Source organism: Myotis lucifugus, unplaced genomic scaffold (assembly GCF_000147115.1).
Source record: "Myotis lucifugus unplaced genomic scaffold, Myoluc2.0 scaffold_12, whole genome shotgun sequence".
Classification (NCBI taxonomy): domain Eukaryota; kingdom Metazoa; phylum Chordata; class Mammalia; order Chiroptera; family Vespertilionidae; genus Myotis; species Myotis lucifugus.
The window spans coordinates 830,401-847,357 of NW_005871060.1; the positions used below are offsets into that span (position 1 = coordinate 830,401).

The 16,957-nt window shown below is 43.5% G+C and overlaps 1 protein-coding gene across 1 annotated transcript in view; it reads left to right on the forward strand.

Annotated features, from left to right (window-relative positions):
- The window catches only part of FRAS1 (Fraser extracellular matrix complex subunit 1), a 268,392-nt gene that overhangs the window by 11,721 nt on the left and 239,714 nt on the right, over positions 1-16,957 (forward strand). The window contains 5 exon segments of the mRNA XM_023750302.1: positions 2,240-2,399; positions 4,072-4,205; positions 12,515-12,598; positions 14,548-14,649; positions 14,943-15,134. Coding sequence (XP_023606070.1) covers positions 2,240-2,399; positions 4,072-4,205; positions 12,515-12,598; positions 14,548-14,649; positions 14,943-15,134 — 672 coding nt within the window.

Sequence of the window (16,957 nt, forward strand, 5' to 3'; positions counted from 1 at the left end):
CTGCAGCTTCTATCACTAACTACTGTGAATTTTTTTAAAAAACATATTTTATTGATTTTTTACAGAGAGGAAGGGAGAAGGATAGAGAGTTAGAAACATTGATGAGAGAGAAACATTGATCAGCTGCCTCCTGCACACCCCCCTACTGGGGATGTGCCCGCAACCAAGGTACATGCCCTTGACCAGAATCGAACCTGGGACCTTTCAGTCCGCTGGTCGACACTGTATCCACTGAGCCAAACCAGTTAGGGCGCTACTATGAATTTTAACTCTTCCCTTACATGATTTTAAATAATATCCAATTTTATTTTCATTAATATTTCTTTGCAATTAAGTTGAATATTCTATAAGCTTATTGCCATTTTTTTCCATTGAGATTTTTTCCTATTGTCAGTACTTTTAGATGTCAATTTTTTAAAATTAATATAATTTGCAATCTTTAAATCAGTTTGTCACTGCCTTTTAAGTTGTTTAGAATGTATTTTTGACAGACTTTTAAAATTTTATCTCACCAGGACCTGTCAATTTTTCTCTTGAAATGTCGTGCTTAGCTTTTATGCTTAGGCCTATCAGCAAGTTGTGGGCTTGCCCATCTCATGCTGTACTACATTTGAAATTTTGTGTTTAATTATAGCAGAAGTGAAAATTGATGGGAGAGGACTTGGTCTGGGCATGCATGTCCATTCCCACAACCACAGCTGGCACGTCGGTGTGAACATGGGGAGGGAGGCCAGGAACTCATGCCGGGGAAATCGGGGAGAGAATTGCGCACCTTCTACCTGCCACCCCCTCTTGTTGGCTCTTTAATCAGCTATCTGGAAACTGAGATTTAGGAAGATTAAGTCACTGACCCATAGTCCCCAAAGCAGACTGGGCTGAGCTGGGATTCCAGAACACACACGCATCCCAGGAAATCCTTGGTTTGTCGGACTCAGCACATGACTTGCATTGCTGCCCCTTGTGCTCCCGGTAAGGCCACCTAGAGGACAGAAACCTTCATGACAGTGAGGTGAGGGCTTGATTCCCAAATAATTAAATGACTGTGACTACCTATTATTATCATGGCTACAATAATAGCACAGGTTATTAGTAATTCCAAAGTGAAAGATTGGCAGTGCTTGCAATGTTGCAGCCATTTGCCGAATAAAGAGGTACTGACTTGCTTAGATAAGACAGAGTTCTTTTGTGTTTGAGAGAGATGAATGATTATGCTGGATGCTGGCTTGTGCAGAAGCAAAAGGACTTCATTTTCTATGCTTCTCAGTGACACAGTTGTAATCCCCAGATTACATTAGGTGATTGAGCACCGGGAATGTGTGATGTTTTTTAATAGAAGTCTATACTACATTAACAGAGGCAAAAGAAAGGAGGTTCCAGTATTAAAGAAAACCTTATAGGAGGAAAACTTCATTCATTAAGCTAATTTTTTCCCCTACATCTTGTAAAAGGCCACCATTATTTCATTCTGCCCGTGAGAACATATTTTGACAGCTACTTCCCTAAGCCATCAACATATTTGTAGCTTTTTACATTTAGGGTTCACCTCCTCTTACTCTGCATCACACCTGAGAGTGGCCCCTTTAGATATTTTGGGTACTCAGTAAATCACATGGTAACACAAACAGGGCTGTTAGATCACTGAGACAGCGCTAGCTCTGGGAATGCTGTATCCCAGTCTAAAGTGGACTGGGAGCGTTCTCTAAGTGTCGATGGGCACTCTCCCAGGGAACGAGTGGACTCTGCAGTTTGTGTGAGAACTGGATGGAGCAGGTGCCTCCTGCTGGCTGTCACCCTTTCCCCAGGACCATGAGGTCATTGGAAGAAAGGAGAGAGGGTCACGGAGGGAGGAAGAGAGGGAAGGTGAGCTGAGGGAGAGAAAGAATTGAGAAAGCTATTGAAAACAATATAATCATTATAAAATATTCAGTAGTTGTATGTGTAAGTGTGTGAATTTTACTCTGGGCTTTATAGAATTTTTTTAAGTGATGGGATTGGGGTAATTTTTATTTCCTTTTTGTGCTTTTCTGAAAATTTCAAATATAATCTTAGGGATAATAAAATAAAAGCTAGTTTTTAGACTTGGGACACTGCAAACCCTGGTCTTAATCTTGCAAGCTTAGAGCCTTCTTCCATCTTTCCTGGGCTCCATTCTTCATTTAAAAAAGTTGGTTTGTGTTTGGCCAAATGAAAACGTATATTCTAGCAATAACCTTCTTTTTCTTTTCCCCCCCTGACTCAGCATGGGACAGAGTGGGCCTCCTCCCTGTGTAGTGTGTGCTCCTGCGCTCACGGAGAAGTCCGATGTAGTCCCCAACCATGCCCACCGCTGTTGTGTGGACACCAGGAGCTGGAATTCATCCCTGAAGGAAGCTGCTGCCCCATCTGTGTGGGCCCTGGGAGTGAGTATGAGCTTGTAAAAAGAGATCCGCTTTGCCTTTGAGGTTCACCCAGTGACACCCCAACTCTTCTCTTTCACGTTCAATGTGGTTCAAAGATTCCCAACCCCATTTCTTATTGGAACAAGATGGAGCCTTGCACTTGGCAGGAAGGGATGTTGCAAAGAGTGAGGTTGGAACAAATCTTTAAGCTTCCTCCCAAACATAGCATTCTGCAAGTCCCTGATTTACCTATTTTGCCATGGCCAGATGCATCCCTCTGCATTCATAGCTCCTGAGAAGGAAAGGAAGGAGGGACAAGATCCTTTGATGTGATTCCATAAGGCCAAGGTAGTTCCTCTCGGCTCCTGGCTGAGAGGAGAACGAACAAATCTCTCTGAATGTGGTATCACTGGCACTAATTCTGCTGGCTGGTCTTTGAGATGGCATAACATTTTTCTCCAAGACACACAGAGCAGGAAGCAGGTATTTCATCTGTTTTTATTGCATCTTCGCTGTGGAGATCATGCCTGCCTCCAAACCAAGGCACAGTTCGGCAGGCCAGCAGCACACTGCCAGGCCCTCTCCTTGGAATTCACTCCTGGTCCAAGTACCACTTTTATTACATTTACGGATATATGTCCCCTTCCTTCACAATCAATGTGAATTGTTGTCATGGCTGCATTATGCTCTTTCCTGGCAAGTAATAGCTAATTTTTCTTTCTTTCTCTCTTTTTTTTTTAACTTAATGGCACCTGGAAGCTCTACTCTTCTTGTCTTTTCCCTTTAAAAAGACCCCTGGTTTCTTTCTGATCCCCAATTATTCCATTTCTGGCCAGCTCTTCCCCTGGAGAACCATTCCAGGGATTAAATAGCATGTGAAGAAATGATGGAAGTAGAATGCTTGCCTCGTGCCTTTCTGATTCACTCACCAGAAAGGGACTGGCAGCTGCTTTAAGTCAAATTACCCTGCAAATAAAAATGCTTGAACCCCACAGGTTTAGGGGTGGAGTGGAGAGTGGGCAGTGTGAGTCTGTGGGGTCCTGGCTCGTGTTTTAGGAGGCTTTCTTGCTGGCCTCCATGAGAAAGACTCATTAGAAGCATTTTGTCTGGAGAGACTGGAGGATCAGCCAGGGCCAACTCCATAATTTGTGGGGTGGTGTGCAAAAAGCCAGGGGTGTGGGGGATGCTTTTTCTTTCCTTTTGTGGACTTTTCAACCTGTCCTGTTTTCAACTTGCTATTTTATATCATATTCCCTCAGGTGTGGAGATACTTGCTGGGTGGGTGGAGTCCTCCATGGGCTCCCAGGACCCCACCCTGCTACTTGGTGCTTAGGACACATGTACTCCCCTGGCACCACATCCAGACCCCTGGGTGGTGGAGGGCGGCAGGTTTTGGAGCAGGAGGTGGAGAGCTCATCCCAAAAAGGCAAAGAGGAAGCGGGAGGTGGGACTGTGCACCAGCTGAGACCCTGAACCACAGTGCATGTTTATTGAACTTCCCTTACAAATGGAGAGTTATTAAGAACTCCGTACAATGACTGCAAAGCATTAAACCCTAAGAATGGGGCGCCCTTCTTTGTACTGGGGCCCAACATGGGACCCCATGTGATTGCACTGGCCACACACCCATGCGTCAGCCCTGGGATCAGCAAGTGCAATCGTCCCAGTAATTTTTCTTTCTCTGACCTTCCAGAGTCCTGTTCCTACGAAGGCCATGTGTTTCAGGATGGGGAGGACTGGCCACTGAGTTCATGTGCCAAATGCATGTGTAGAAATGGGGTCACCCAGTGCTTCACGGCTCAATGTCAGCCTCTGTTTTGTAATAAGGTAAGGGAGACAGCCTCAGAATGGATCCTTCCCAGACTGTTAACTTCACTGTGCAGGACTTGGAGTCCCTTCTGAGATTATGTCAGGCCACCACGGAAGTTTAGGAACAAGGAGCCAAGGCTGTTTTGTTTCCCTTATACTTTTGGAGACCACTGCTGAGACCCTGATTTTACCCTGAGAGGCTACAGTTAGTCTAATCACCAGCCATTTAGGCTAATTGTTACATTATGAAACTGAGCCTGGAGGGTGAACAAAAGGAAGCTGCCCACCCCAGTTGCAGATGTTCCAAAAATATCAAGCTCAACATCTGGAAAATTCAGTAATATTGATCAGATTTGTTACTGTCGGACAATGCAAAGGTATATGCCGCTTTTTGAAGACATATATGTGTCTTTAGACATGATTATTCAGCCGTACACTATTTAATTCTTATAAGATAATGCTTCAAATTATCAAAGGATCTTCTCTGGGTGGTTTAAAATAGTGGGATTTTACTGTTCTTTTAAAGCTGATCTGATTTTCAAAACATTAGGCTTGTCACACAATTTAAAACAGAAAATCAATTGCAAATAAATGTACACATGGTATTGTATAGTTTTTTACTCTTCCAGAGGCTCCCACGGAGATTTCTTGGCAGTTGACTGATAACCACGAAAAGAGTTTGCTTGTAGTGAAAAAAATAGCTCATTTTTTTGATCTAGGGAAAAGCTGGAAGCCAACATTCAGTTGATACAGAGCAGTACTTTGTGTCAAATAAAACAAAATCAATAACATGGCATATTGTGACAATTGGGCAATATTTTTAAAGGCAGACAAAAGGCAATTAGACAAGAAGTACTAAATGCCGAATAAAAGGAAAATGTATCTAATTGAAATACTAGATTGTATTACCCACAATACACCCAACTACGCTCACGACACATCTCTTAATTCATCACAAAGTCTGTCCTAGCTTTAAGATTACAAATGAGCTTCTTGGTAGAGATGTACAATATCTTACATTCGGAGGACACTGTAGTGTTGAGGTATTTTGATTTACACATTCCAGGTCTCAGTCCCCTCCTGAATAAAGGATAATTAAGCAGTTTGCTGCCAATGCAATTAAGGAGGTGGGAGAAGGGATGGAGGAAACACCCCATTGGGTGTTTGGTAGCATAATTTAGAGTTAATTGATGTGCAACCATTCTGAAGTGTTAGAAATAGGTTGATTTTCATCCCTCTTGCATTATTAAGTCTACATTTTTGTCATGACATAATTTTTAAAAAGCCAACTGTCAGATTATTTAGAACTATTTTTTATTTAATATCAGTATTAAATATTGGGTGTTCTGATGATGTAAAGAGATGCTGTAGAATTAGCACTTTTGATAGAAACATTATCACCACCACCATCTATCATCACCACATGCTGGGCATTTATTATGTACCAACAATTTGTTTTGAGAGCTTTAATTAATCCTCAGAACAACCCTAAGAAGTAGGAATTTTATTATCCCATTTTAGAGTAGATAAAACTGAGGCACTGAGAAGTAAGTAGTTTGCTCAAGGTACCAGAGTTAGAAAGTGTCAGTGCTTCTAGCTTAGGCAGTTCTACATCATCATTCTTTTATATATTAACTCTAAATATTTTTTAAGAATATTTTAAAAAACCCACAAGTTCAGTAGAAGAAATGTATTTCCAGGTCTTGAGCTCTAGAAAAATTTAAATTTTAATATAAGGTTTTTTAATTATAAAAATAATTTGTATTCATTAAGGAAAGTTTGGCAAACACAGAAAAGCAGGAAAGAAAGTGATCCTCCATATTTTCTGTGGGGAGCCAATATAGGGTTAAGCCTCGGACTGACCTGTTGGCAAAGTCACAAACAGGTCTTCTGAGTCTTAAACAACCCAATCCGAGAGGTGGCTGCTGATTTACACGTGCTGTCATTTAAAAAATAAAAATGGGGGAATTTGCCGGAAGCCGGTCCACCCTTGCTGCTTGACACAGTTGCTACAGGGAAGAAACATCTGCACAGCTTATGTTTCAAGGGACCTGGCATACTGTTCTTAATATCGTTTGCTCCCCCTCTTAGCACTATGTGTTTTAAACAGGTCTGAAAGGGCGAGGGCTAGGCCCTCCACCTTGCCCCAGGGTAAGGGCTAGGCCCTCCACCTTGCCCCAGGGTAAGGGCTAGGCCCTCCACCTTGCCCCAGGGTAAGGGCTACGCCCTCCATCTTGCCCCAGGGTAAGTGCTCCATCTTACCTTGGCCACGTGCTTGGCAAGGAGCTTCTTCCCGGAAGTCTAAGCCTCTGCTAGCCACACCCAGGAACAAGACACCAACTTGTGCCTGGCCAATCGGCAGAGCACAGTCCTTTCTCCTCCCCTTACTCCAACTCCCCCTATATAACCCCTCTCCACACAGAATTCTCTCTCTCTCTGCTTCCTGTCGCTGCGTCGGCAAGGTGGGGGAGCCGAGCTAGCTCGAAAAAAGACTCTTATGCTTTTGCATCGGACTGGCTGGCTCCCTGATGTGGTTTCTTGGGGATCCTGAAATCTGGGCATAACAAGGTCCACCTCCCCGAGAAAGGTTGTTTCCCCAGATTAGGGATTAACAGGACTAAGGAAGAGAATAAATCAGTAAATCCCCCTAGTGTTACAGAAATACCTTGTACTACTTATGAAGAACTTGGACTAAGACTGTTGGCAATAAATTTGGGACTTGTTGGGCCCACATCCCCAGGGGTCTGCCCACCAGGGAAAGCACCAAAGCCTATACCCCTGGAGATCCACCGACATAGGGCAGTCCCAGGGAAGGCAAGCAGCGAGGCTGAGAGGACATAACCTTTACTGGGTAGGCTAAACTCCTTCTGTCACTTCCTTGTAGCTTATCAGTAGAGCAATAGAATAGTGACCTTGGAATAGCCCTTGTAATGGAACACAGAGATTAACCTAGACAAGATTAAAATCAACAGAACTAGATAGAGACAGGATTTTTGGCTAAGGTCAGATAAGAAACAAGGAACTGTAGAATGTTACCCAAAACATACCATGATGTAATTATAGATGCATGCTTATAGGATCAAATAGTATAAATATAGATGTAACAGGACAATAAAAAGAGAACCTAGCTATGATGTCCAATTGAACGCTGCCTCTGTGTCCTTCATTCTTCGCCGATTCCGTCCACATCTTTGGGAACCCCTGAACCTGCTGGGGATGGACCCCAACAATTTTCATCATTTAAAAAGACCCTTATAGGAATTTTTTGGTAATGAAACGAGAACTTTGGACTGGAATGCGTGGTGTTCCCCTGGGCAGGATGGTTTTCCAGGGCTCTTTGTCCATTGGAGTCAAAGAATGAAACCAGGGATGAAAGGTAGTATAGCAAAGGTGGAAATTTATTGAGAAATACTAGTAAGCACAGACTCCCACGTGGGGAGGGGGAAAGACTCCCACTGAATCCCTTTTCCTACAGTTTTTAAAGGCTGCAGTTTTTTGTGCCCCAATATCCCCCCTGATTGGTCCCCTTTGATTTGGTCACTATAGCAACTCCTGAGCTCAAGTGTCATGTGAAGTATGGGAGGGTCCCTCCTTCTTCTCCCTTATTGTTCTCCTGTTTCCTCTGAGCGTTCCTTCCTTGTTCTTTGAATGAGGGGTTTCCTTCCCTTTATTCTGTAAATGTGTACCTTTTGCTACTCTTAGTTCCCTTGTCTTATGGAAATGTACCCTTTTACAACTCTGTAGCCCTGTGTGTTTTTTCCAGGGACCCCTTATTTTTTAAAAATTTCCTAAACCTGCCTATTTCACCCCTAAAAATTCCTTTCAGTAACTCATTTCAATTTTTTGATAGGCAAATGTGGATACATTTCTTTGTTTGCTTAGTTATGATTACATTTTATAAGTTGCTGATAATCCTGTTGGAAGGAGAAATGTCTTATGTTTAAATAAGGAGTTGTTCCCTTAGTGAGGAATGTAAATACTGAAATTGCTCGCTCTCAGTTGTTCAAATGCCGTATGAAAAGAGCTCTAACCCGGCCACATTTTTTGTGGGCTCATTAAAATTTCCTCTTTGGTCTGATCAGAGTTGTTCCTAATGATGTTACCACCGTTTTTAAATACTATCTTTTCCTCGCTCCCAAAATTGATTAATCTGAGTAGGCTGAACTTCATCTTCAGATGCGTTGTTTTCTGAGCCACTAAGTATTTGAGAATCATTTTCTTGTTGTCTGTAATGATAAAAGATAATGAGTGGAGTCTGAAATTTGGGATGATTATGTTCTCTTTCCATCTCAGCCCTTTCGTCTTCTTTCTATTGAATTCTGGAATTTAGTGCCATGGAGGTCTGTCTGCTTTCTATTCCATTCTATTTAGGTGGTTTCACTCTGTTGGATTCTTGCAGGATGGTTGTTTTTTTTAATCTTTGTAATTCAAACATTTTCCCAGACATTCCTAGGCGAGGTGTCTTTTCACATATTTCGCCTAGAATAGTGTGAAGCCCTCTCAGTCTGTATTCTAGTTTTTGAAATATTTTCTATGGTTACAGCTCTGATTAATCATATTCTTTCCAGTTATCCCTATTCCTCCAGAAACACCTATGATTCTTAGATTGCTCCCTATCTTCCCCCTCATTATCAATCATATTCTTTCTCATCATTTTTCATTCTTTGTCTTTCCCCTGCATTATGGAGAGAGCCTCTTGAGTTTGTATTTACTACCTGTAGTATTGATTTTAATTTGAAGATTTCACATCAGTTTTCTTTTGATTCTTCCTTATTTCTCCTATTGTTGGTTCATCTATTTTTTGATCCCAATGCTTATTCTTTTTTATTGCTTCCCACTTGTATTTAATAAAGACTGCATTTTCTTACATCTTACTAAAGTTGCAAAACTGCTTTTAAATATTTTCTTTTGGATCTTAAAGTATGTAGTGTTCAGAAATCTGCTCTTTCTCTGAATCTTTAGAATGTCATTCCTTTCACTTTTTCTTCAAGGTTTTTCCCCAAGTTCCTTTCTTTCTGTTTACTCATCCTTGATCAAGAGAAATCTACCCATACCCACTGCTTGAAAGCTGAAAGGATAAGAGGCCTGCCCCTGGCTAATTCCCCTTCTTAGAGCCTTAGCCAGATGCTAAGAAATGTGCATGTCCTCCTGGTCCAGAGGTCTGCCAAGTTTCATGTAGTGTAGCTCTATTGTACTGAGATCAAATATTCTCTTAACCCCACTGTCCAACCCTCTTAGATTCTGAATGCATGAAACAAAAACTATAATCCCCAGTTTGAACTGTTGCAAGGGGCTCTTTCCATCTCTCTCAGAAACTATATATTTTACATTTGGGGCATCCTCCACACCCCACCCCTGCTTTTCATCACTCCCTCTACCCTCCAAACACACATAATCCCCACCCTTTTTTAAACTTACGGGCTCTGACTAGATGTAGAAAAGAAGGTATTGAGGCCCCCTGATTGCCTCAAACTGCAGCAGCCACACAACAGAGGGATGAAGGTCATGTTGTATTTGATATAGGAAGGCAGAGAGTTGGGAAGACGTGATAGTTTTTATTCCTATTTAGGCTTACAAACCAAAGGAAGGCCACAGGATGCCTTCTGGTCGGTCGATGGGACTTCCTCTTGGCTATGACAGGAGGTTGGCTGTTCTACTTTTTGTTGATGGAAGTTTTATCTCTTTCTATATCTTCAGAAGTGTCATAGTGGGAAAATACTTTATCAAGAGCTGTTAGGCCTATGACACTATACACTTCTTTATCTTAAGTATTTTTATTTAGGGATATATTTTATTTAAAATATATCCTAAATGGTAGTTTGAACCAAAGTTATAATGACATTAATCATATACATATGTATTTTCATTGGACTCCTGTGATAACTGAGGGTAATATATATATTAGACCCAGGGTTAGCAAACTTTTGCAGATGGTGAAAAATTTCAGTTGAAACAACTACTCAGCTCTGCCATTGTACCACAGAATGTGCTGCGGATAATGTGTAAATGAATGGATGTCATTGTGTTCCAATAAAACTGAACTTGTGGAACAGGTGGTGGGCTGGATTTGGCTCAAGGCCCGTAGTTTGCTGGCCCCTGTATTAAACTGTACATTCGAAAGAGCAAATCTACGAAGACCAGAATGATAGGATCCAGGTGTGTGATAGCAACAAAAGGCTTGTTAAAAAGCCATTCCCATTTCTCTGACCCACCTCGCTGCTCACCTTCTTACTTGCCTCTGCAGTCCTCTGGCTTATGAAGCCTCAGCCCAGCTGGATCTCACCTCTGATCATAGAGTTCTCTGGTATCCCGGGATATTTTCTCCTGAAATGCTTTTCCTTCCTGCCCTTGTTGGTCTGTATTTGTGAAGGAAGCGTCTGTTTCTGTCAACAAATTACATAATTAGGTATTGCCAGTAAGAATCAGAAAGCTTGATTTTCCCTGTACCAACCTCCATATCAGCAACTCCGCCCTCCCTCCCCTACTCTCCTGCTTACTCTGCTGCTATACTTGGGTTTAGTCCAGGTTGGTGAATATAGATTGATACTAACTCAATTTCTTCTCAAGATTTGTGATCATGACATTTGTCCCCTGTTTACTTAGCGTTGTATAAGTTCATTTGTTTACTTCAATGAAGACATTGAAGACTGTGATATCAGATAAACTTTTATTTTATTCCTCACTGAAATGTCATTAAACTAAAGAGTTCTTAAGTCAAGAAATGCTCAGTGATTTCAATCCATATCCAATTTTCACAGGCTCTGTTAAACATCAATGGTCATCATATTTTGCATATAGAATCGAAAGAAATAAAATAACCTAAAGTATAGAAAAGTTGTCAGTTTAATTACAGTGATTCAGGTGTTTGAAATAGATCCTATTATAGAGCAACATGTTAATCTAACTCATCATATATAATTGGGGTAAACGAACTACTGAAGTATGACTGGAATTTTCCAAGAAAAATTAAGGTTATTTGGCAGCTCCGCCCCTTCTCCTCCCCCAGTACATTGACCTTGTTTTCCCTGCAGAATGAACACCAGAGTAACCATGGTAATAAAATCTCATTTTCTGCTTCTAATAAGAGAAGGAAGAGAACTGTTATGAGGTATTCTCTATATAAGATCTACCACTTCGTAGTCATTGAAACTTGGTTTGTTCTAATCCTCCTTCCCCTGCCTTTAATTGGTCTATCTTCCTGCCCATCAATAAGACTGTAGTGATGAGTCAGAGTTGAAGCAGGGGGTCCCGCGGGGGGTGAGGCCGAACGGAGTCCTAACGAAGCATGCCCGACTCCGGGGACCGGTTCAGTGACGCAGATCCAACTTTATTGTGTGAGTGCAGCAGTATATATAACATTCCAGACCAATCAGAAGTTTACAACATCCATAGGGCAACCAATAGTAGGAAAGATCAGGGTACTATGTAGGGGCTCCTGGGGGTCTTCTCAGGCGGGCGATGCCACTTCCTGGTGTGCCGAGGAAGCTTGTATAGGCGGAGCGTGCTCACGCCATTGCATCTGCCGCATCACTGAGATAAATCTCCTGAGCTCTTCCCACACAGAGTGAGAAGCTGGCTTTTGGGCATTAAGGAGGAACCTGTTGCTGTGAAAATTCTTAGGGCAGCGGAGACAGAATGGTCTGATATTCTGGGGTTGTGGGTGGGGTGTTAGAGGTGCATAAGCACTGACATATTCCCAGATATATAGAGATAAGATTAATTTCTTTTCATGTTAAGGACCTCCCTAATGCACATATTTAAGTGATGGGTTCACATAAAGATACAAAAAAATAGTGAAGTAGTCTATGAGGGATACCTTCTCTTTGAATTTAAAGGTAACTCAGCAGGGGTGTAAGTGCTCTTAGGTGTTGCTATGGTCAGTGCTCTGAGTTTCCACTACTGACCATTTACTACTGCCAGGTCAGCCGTATGACCTTGGGTGAGTCACATAACCTCTGTGTCTATTTTTCTTGTTTGTATAGTGGCAATAAGAGCATCTACTTCAGAAGGTCCTTGTCAAGCACTTAAAACAATGCCAGGCAAATACTAAGTACTATCATTATTGTTATGGTTATTATTTGTGCTTTTGTTTGTTTTTAGAAGAGGCTGGGACTTAATGAATGTGTAAACTTCTTAATAGTCACACTGACCTTGAAAGTGCTCATTTTTATCAAGGCACTAGGTTACTAATAGATACCAAATGTGAGGAATTGCTGTGTATGGATGCTTGAGGCACATGCTTCAGTTGGCTATGAATAAAATTTTCCTACTTTTATGGATTTTATTAATGCTTCCTTTTGATGGATTATCCTTTTCTGGGTATTCAGGATGAAACTGTGGTTCGAGTTCCTGGAAAATGCTGCCCCCAGTGCTCTTCCGGATCCTGCTCCGCTGCTGGCCAAGTATACCAGGTAACCTCTGCTGTACCCCATGCAGGTGTTTGACATACATTTTCACACATCTGCCCTCCATTCTTTCAACCACTGTACCTCCTGCCCTCATGTCTGACTCTGCCAGGATTAGTAACTCAGTACATCAGCATCTTTTTTCTTCTCTACGTGGAAAGCCTTTATAAAAAAATTAAATGGGAAGGGATTAGAAATATAAAGGAATGTGCTGGCAAGCAGCCCCCAGCTCATGAACCTTGGCAAACTTACTGTTCATACATCTTGAAGAGAAAAAAGGACTGTCATTGGTCACTATCAGTTTACACTTAGGTTGTCTGCTTTGGTTGGATTTTATGTACTGATATTTAGAGATAATGCCCCCTTACCTTACACTGAGGGTGGGGGCATGGGGGTGGTAGGTGAGAGAGGGAAGGGAGGCAGGGGGTTGGTGGTAGTGGATCCTCTAAACTTCTAAGTACTATTGGGCAGTCTGGATAGCTGCCTAATAGATAGTAGGCATCAAGTAAAAACCAGCCCAACGAAGGGAATAAATCAATGAATATTCTATCTTAGGAGTGCCCAACTGAACTAAAAGGAGGTTACATTATTCAAAAGCAAAGAACATATTAAGAGTGAACCCAACTACTTCTCTTGCTTGTCAACTACTCTAAGGAAGACTAAACAGAAATTGGGATTGTGACTCTCAGTAGAGAATCTGAGGATGGTGTCAGAAATTATAGGTGGATCACATGAAATCTGAATGCAAATAACTAACGGGGAAAGGATTTTGGGGTGCACTAGATCTGTGCTGCCCAGTGCAGTGGCCATGTATGTGCTAGATTAATTTCTCATGGAAGAGATAGCCTCTGTGTCTGTTATGAGGTTTTTGGTTGCAAGGAACAGAAGTACTCCTCTAAAAGTAGCTAAAATGAAAACATTTATTGTCTCATATAACAGGAAGTGCAGAGGTAGGGCAGTTGCAGGGTTGCTCAGTTCGGGTCTGAGGGATGTCGTCAAGGATCTAAGCTCTTTTGATCTTCCCACCCTGCATGCTCAGCATGTAGCATTTGCCCTCTGTCCTGTCTCCTCCAGTCCCCAGCATGGCAGCTTATCCTCACATAACCACCACTAAAGGCTGGTGGAAGGAAGGAGTGTCCTTTTCTTCATGGGGAGACAAGTCTTCTTGGCCTCTGTCTCTCTAGCAAACTTCCCCTCGGTCCCCTCGGTTAGGATTGGGACAGTGCTGTGCCCTGCTATAGGGGAAGCTGGGAAAATCAATATGTGGCAGAGAGAGCTGGGTTGCCTGACAAAGAAGAAGAACTAACGAATGACCATTGACCAGCCAACAAACAGGCTCTTCCTATGTGTCCTCTGTGTGCCTGGCATGGGGCAGGCCCTCAACACATCTGTGGGATGAAGAGAATGGAATGACAGTTAATCCAGAGTTCCCTCAGGACACTTATTGGCTTTGTTCTGAGAGGCTGTTGCTACCTAAATGATATCATTTCTCACGAGTACATTCAGTGTGGCTCCATTAAAAATTGAAATAAAAAAATCGTTTGTCTTACGCGCCTGTGTTTCTACTTAATATATGTGACATTGGATTTTCCCCTCTCTTCTTTTTTTAAATTTCTTTTCTTTTTCTTTTTTTTTAAATTTCTTTATTGATTAAGGTATTACCTATGTGTCCTTATCCCCCATTGCCACCCCCCCCACTCATGCCCTCATTCCCCCCCCCCCCCCCACGTTGTCCTTGTCCATTGGTTAGGCTTATATGCATGCATACAAGTCCTTTGGTTGATCTATCCCCCTAACCCCCCCTCCCCTACCTTCCCTCTGAGGTTTGATGGTCTGATCGATGCTTCTCTGTCTCTGGATCTGTTTTTATTCATCAGTTTATGTTGTTCATTATATTCCACAAATGAGTGAGATCATGTGATATTTATCTTTCTCTGACTGTCTTCTTTACTCAGCATGGTGAACAGTGGAGGGAAAACGCCTGCACCACCTGCCTATGTGACCAGGGCGAGGTCCGGTGCCACACGCAAGCCTGCCCCCCTCTAAGATGTGAAAAGGTACCGAGAGAGCGTGTAGTGTGATTTTCAAAGTTTTATTCTGGGCCACTTCAGACATGGGTTTCTTAGTCCAGTGTGTCCTTTGGGCAATCAAAAGTTTATAATGTTTAGTATATCGGATAAAGATATGAAAGGTCTGCTTCCAGGAAGGAGGGCTGAGGGGAGGGGGACTTGCCGGGCTGGGTGAGTTGGGGGGAAGAAGAGAGGGTGGTGGTGCGATATGGCCTCCTGTCCCACTGGCTGGGATGTCTCCTGAGCACCCTCCCCCGCCCCCCACCTTCCTGTTTCCTCAGGGTCAGAGAAGGGCTCAGCGCCATGGGGAGTGCTGTGAGGAATGTGTGTCTCCTGCCGGAAGCTGCTCCCACCACGGGAGTGTGCGGTACCAGGATGAGATGTGGCGGGGCTCGGCCTGTGAGTTCTGCGTGTGTGACCGCGGCCGAGTGACCTGCCACGCCGGAGAGTGTGCCAGGGTGGAGTGTGCCCAGGTAAGAAGCAAGGGCATTTCCACCTGGACTGTGAGAGTGCTCTCCGATGGGATAGGGGGTCCCTAGGGGGTCCCCTCCCCGGTTCCCTATTTGGCAGGAGAGGGGCCCACCCGGCCACCAGGTGGACTGCTTCTAGCACCAGGATGCTGTGGTGTAAAGTAAATGTCCCCGTTTGCTCAGACAGGCTCGGAACAGTCCCCTGGAGCCTTCAGCGCTCAGGGCATCTGGTCAGAGGGGAAGGCCTGGGACAGACACAGGAAGGGAAGGACACGATGTAGCCATGAGCCTCTCCGCCAGTGCAGCTGACCTCATTGCTGGTGTCTGCCCAGCTGGCTGTGCTTGCGAGACAGGCCCTCGGGGGCTCCAGGCTCAGCTTCTGCTGCAGGCCCCACTGGCAGCGGTTACTCAGAGAGGCGGGCCAGCACCGAGGGGCTGCTCCTGGTGCCCAGGAAAGAGAATAAAATGTTTTTATGTTTTTGTTCTAAGGGGCTGGGGGGGGGTGGGGGGGGGGGCTCAAGAGTAATTAACTCCCTTGACCTCTTTTAACTTCTGCTGTCTGCTGAATTTCTAGAAGCCTCTCACAAAGTAGCCCCTGTTTGCACTATAGTATATTGTAGGGAAATTGCTTTTTTTTCTCTCTCTCTTTGAACTCAATTTTTACCCACTGCAAAACAAATTGCTTTTAAAGTTGCCTCTTTCTCCCCTACCGCTCCCTTCCGCCCCACCAGTTCCCCGCGGGGTTGTGAACTTGAACAGAAGAGGGAAACTCCGGGGATCAGAGGCACTGGGTGTCTGTAAAAATATTTTTCTTTCTAATTCTTCCTCCCCACGTCTCAGCTCCTCCTCACACTGAGCCTAAGGAGGAACAACCTCTCAAACAAGCCTGCCTTGACAGGGTTATTTTTCATTTGCCTCCTACGTTGGAGTCCTGGCAGACCTGAGACATGTTTAAGTAAAGCGGGTCTTGCTCCTTGCAGATTTACTTCCCCCCACACGCCTTTTCCTTTCTTCCCCTTGATTATGTCAGGGCGTCAGAATGGTTGGATGAAGATGAGAAAAACCCTAATCAGGGCCCTTGTCCTTCTCCCTCTCTCGGGCTGAGGCAGGGCTTCCTGGCCTCGGCAGTCTGCCCAGAGGATGCTGGGTTATTTCCCAAGGTTTTAATTTGTCTCAGATCTTTGGGTTTATGGAAAACATGGAAGACATGGTCCTGGTCGGGTGAGTCCTTCTGCCATCTATTTTGTCTGAACAAGGAGTCGCTCTCAGAGAAAATCATTTGACCTATTACCCCCCAATGTTGGGGAGTTCCCCAGTGCTTCCTGTGACACCTACTTGTGGCAGCATAAGCCAGGTCTTCTCTGTTTTTAGGGAAAACGAGGAGCAACTGCGGATGTAAGTGGAGAGGGCCTCGGTAGTCTTCAATAGCACTACCTCATCTCTTTCCACTTTCATCTCCCATCCCCACCTCATCTTCTCTCCTATTTCTTCAGGTGCTTTTTTCCACATTACTTCCATGTTCCTAAATTTCATTTAAGGTGCAGGCTTCTAAACTGGAAACACTATCAGAAGTGACATTTGCCTGACCAGAGTGGCTCAGTGGTTGAGCATTGACCTATGAACCAGGAGGTCATGGTTTGATTCCCAGGCATATGCCTGGGTTGTGGGCTTGATCCCCAGTAGGGGGCATAAAGGAGGCAGCCCATTAATGATTCTCTCTCATCATTGATGTTTCTATCTCTCTCTCCCTCTCCCTTTCTCTCTGAAATAAATAAAAATATATTTTAAAAAAATAAGTGAAATTTTGACTAAAATCGAATCTTACA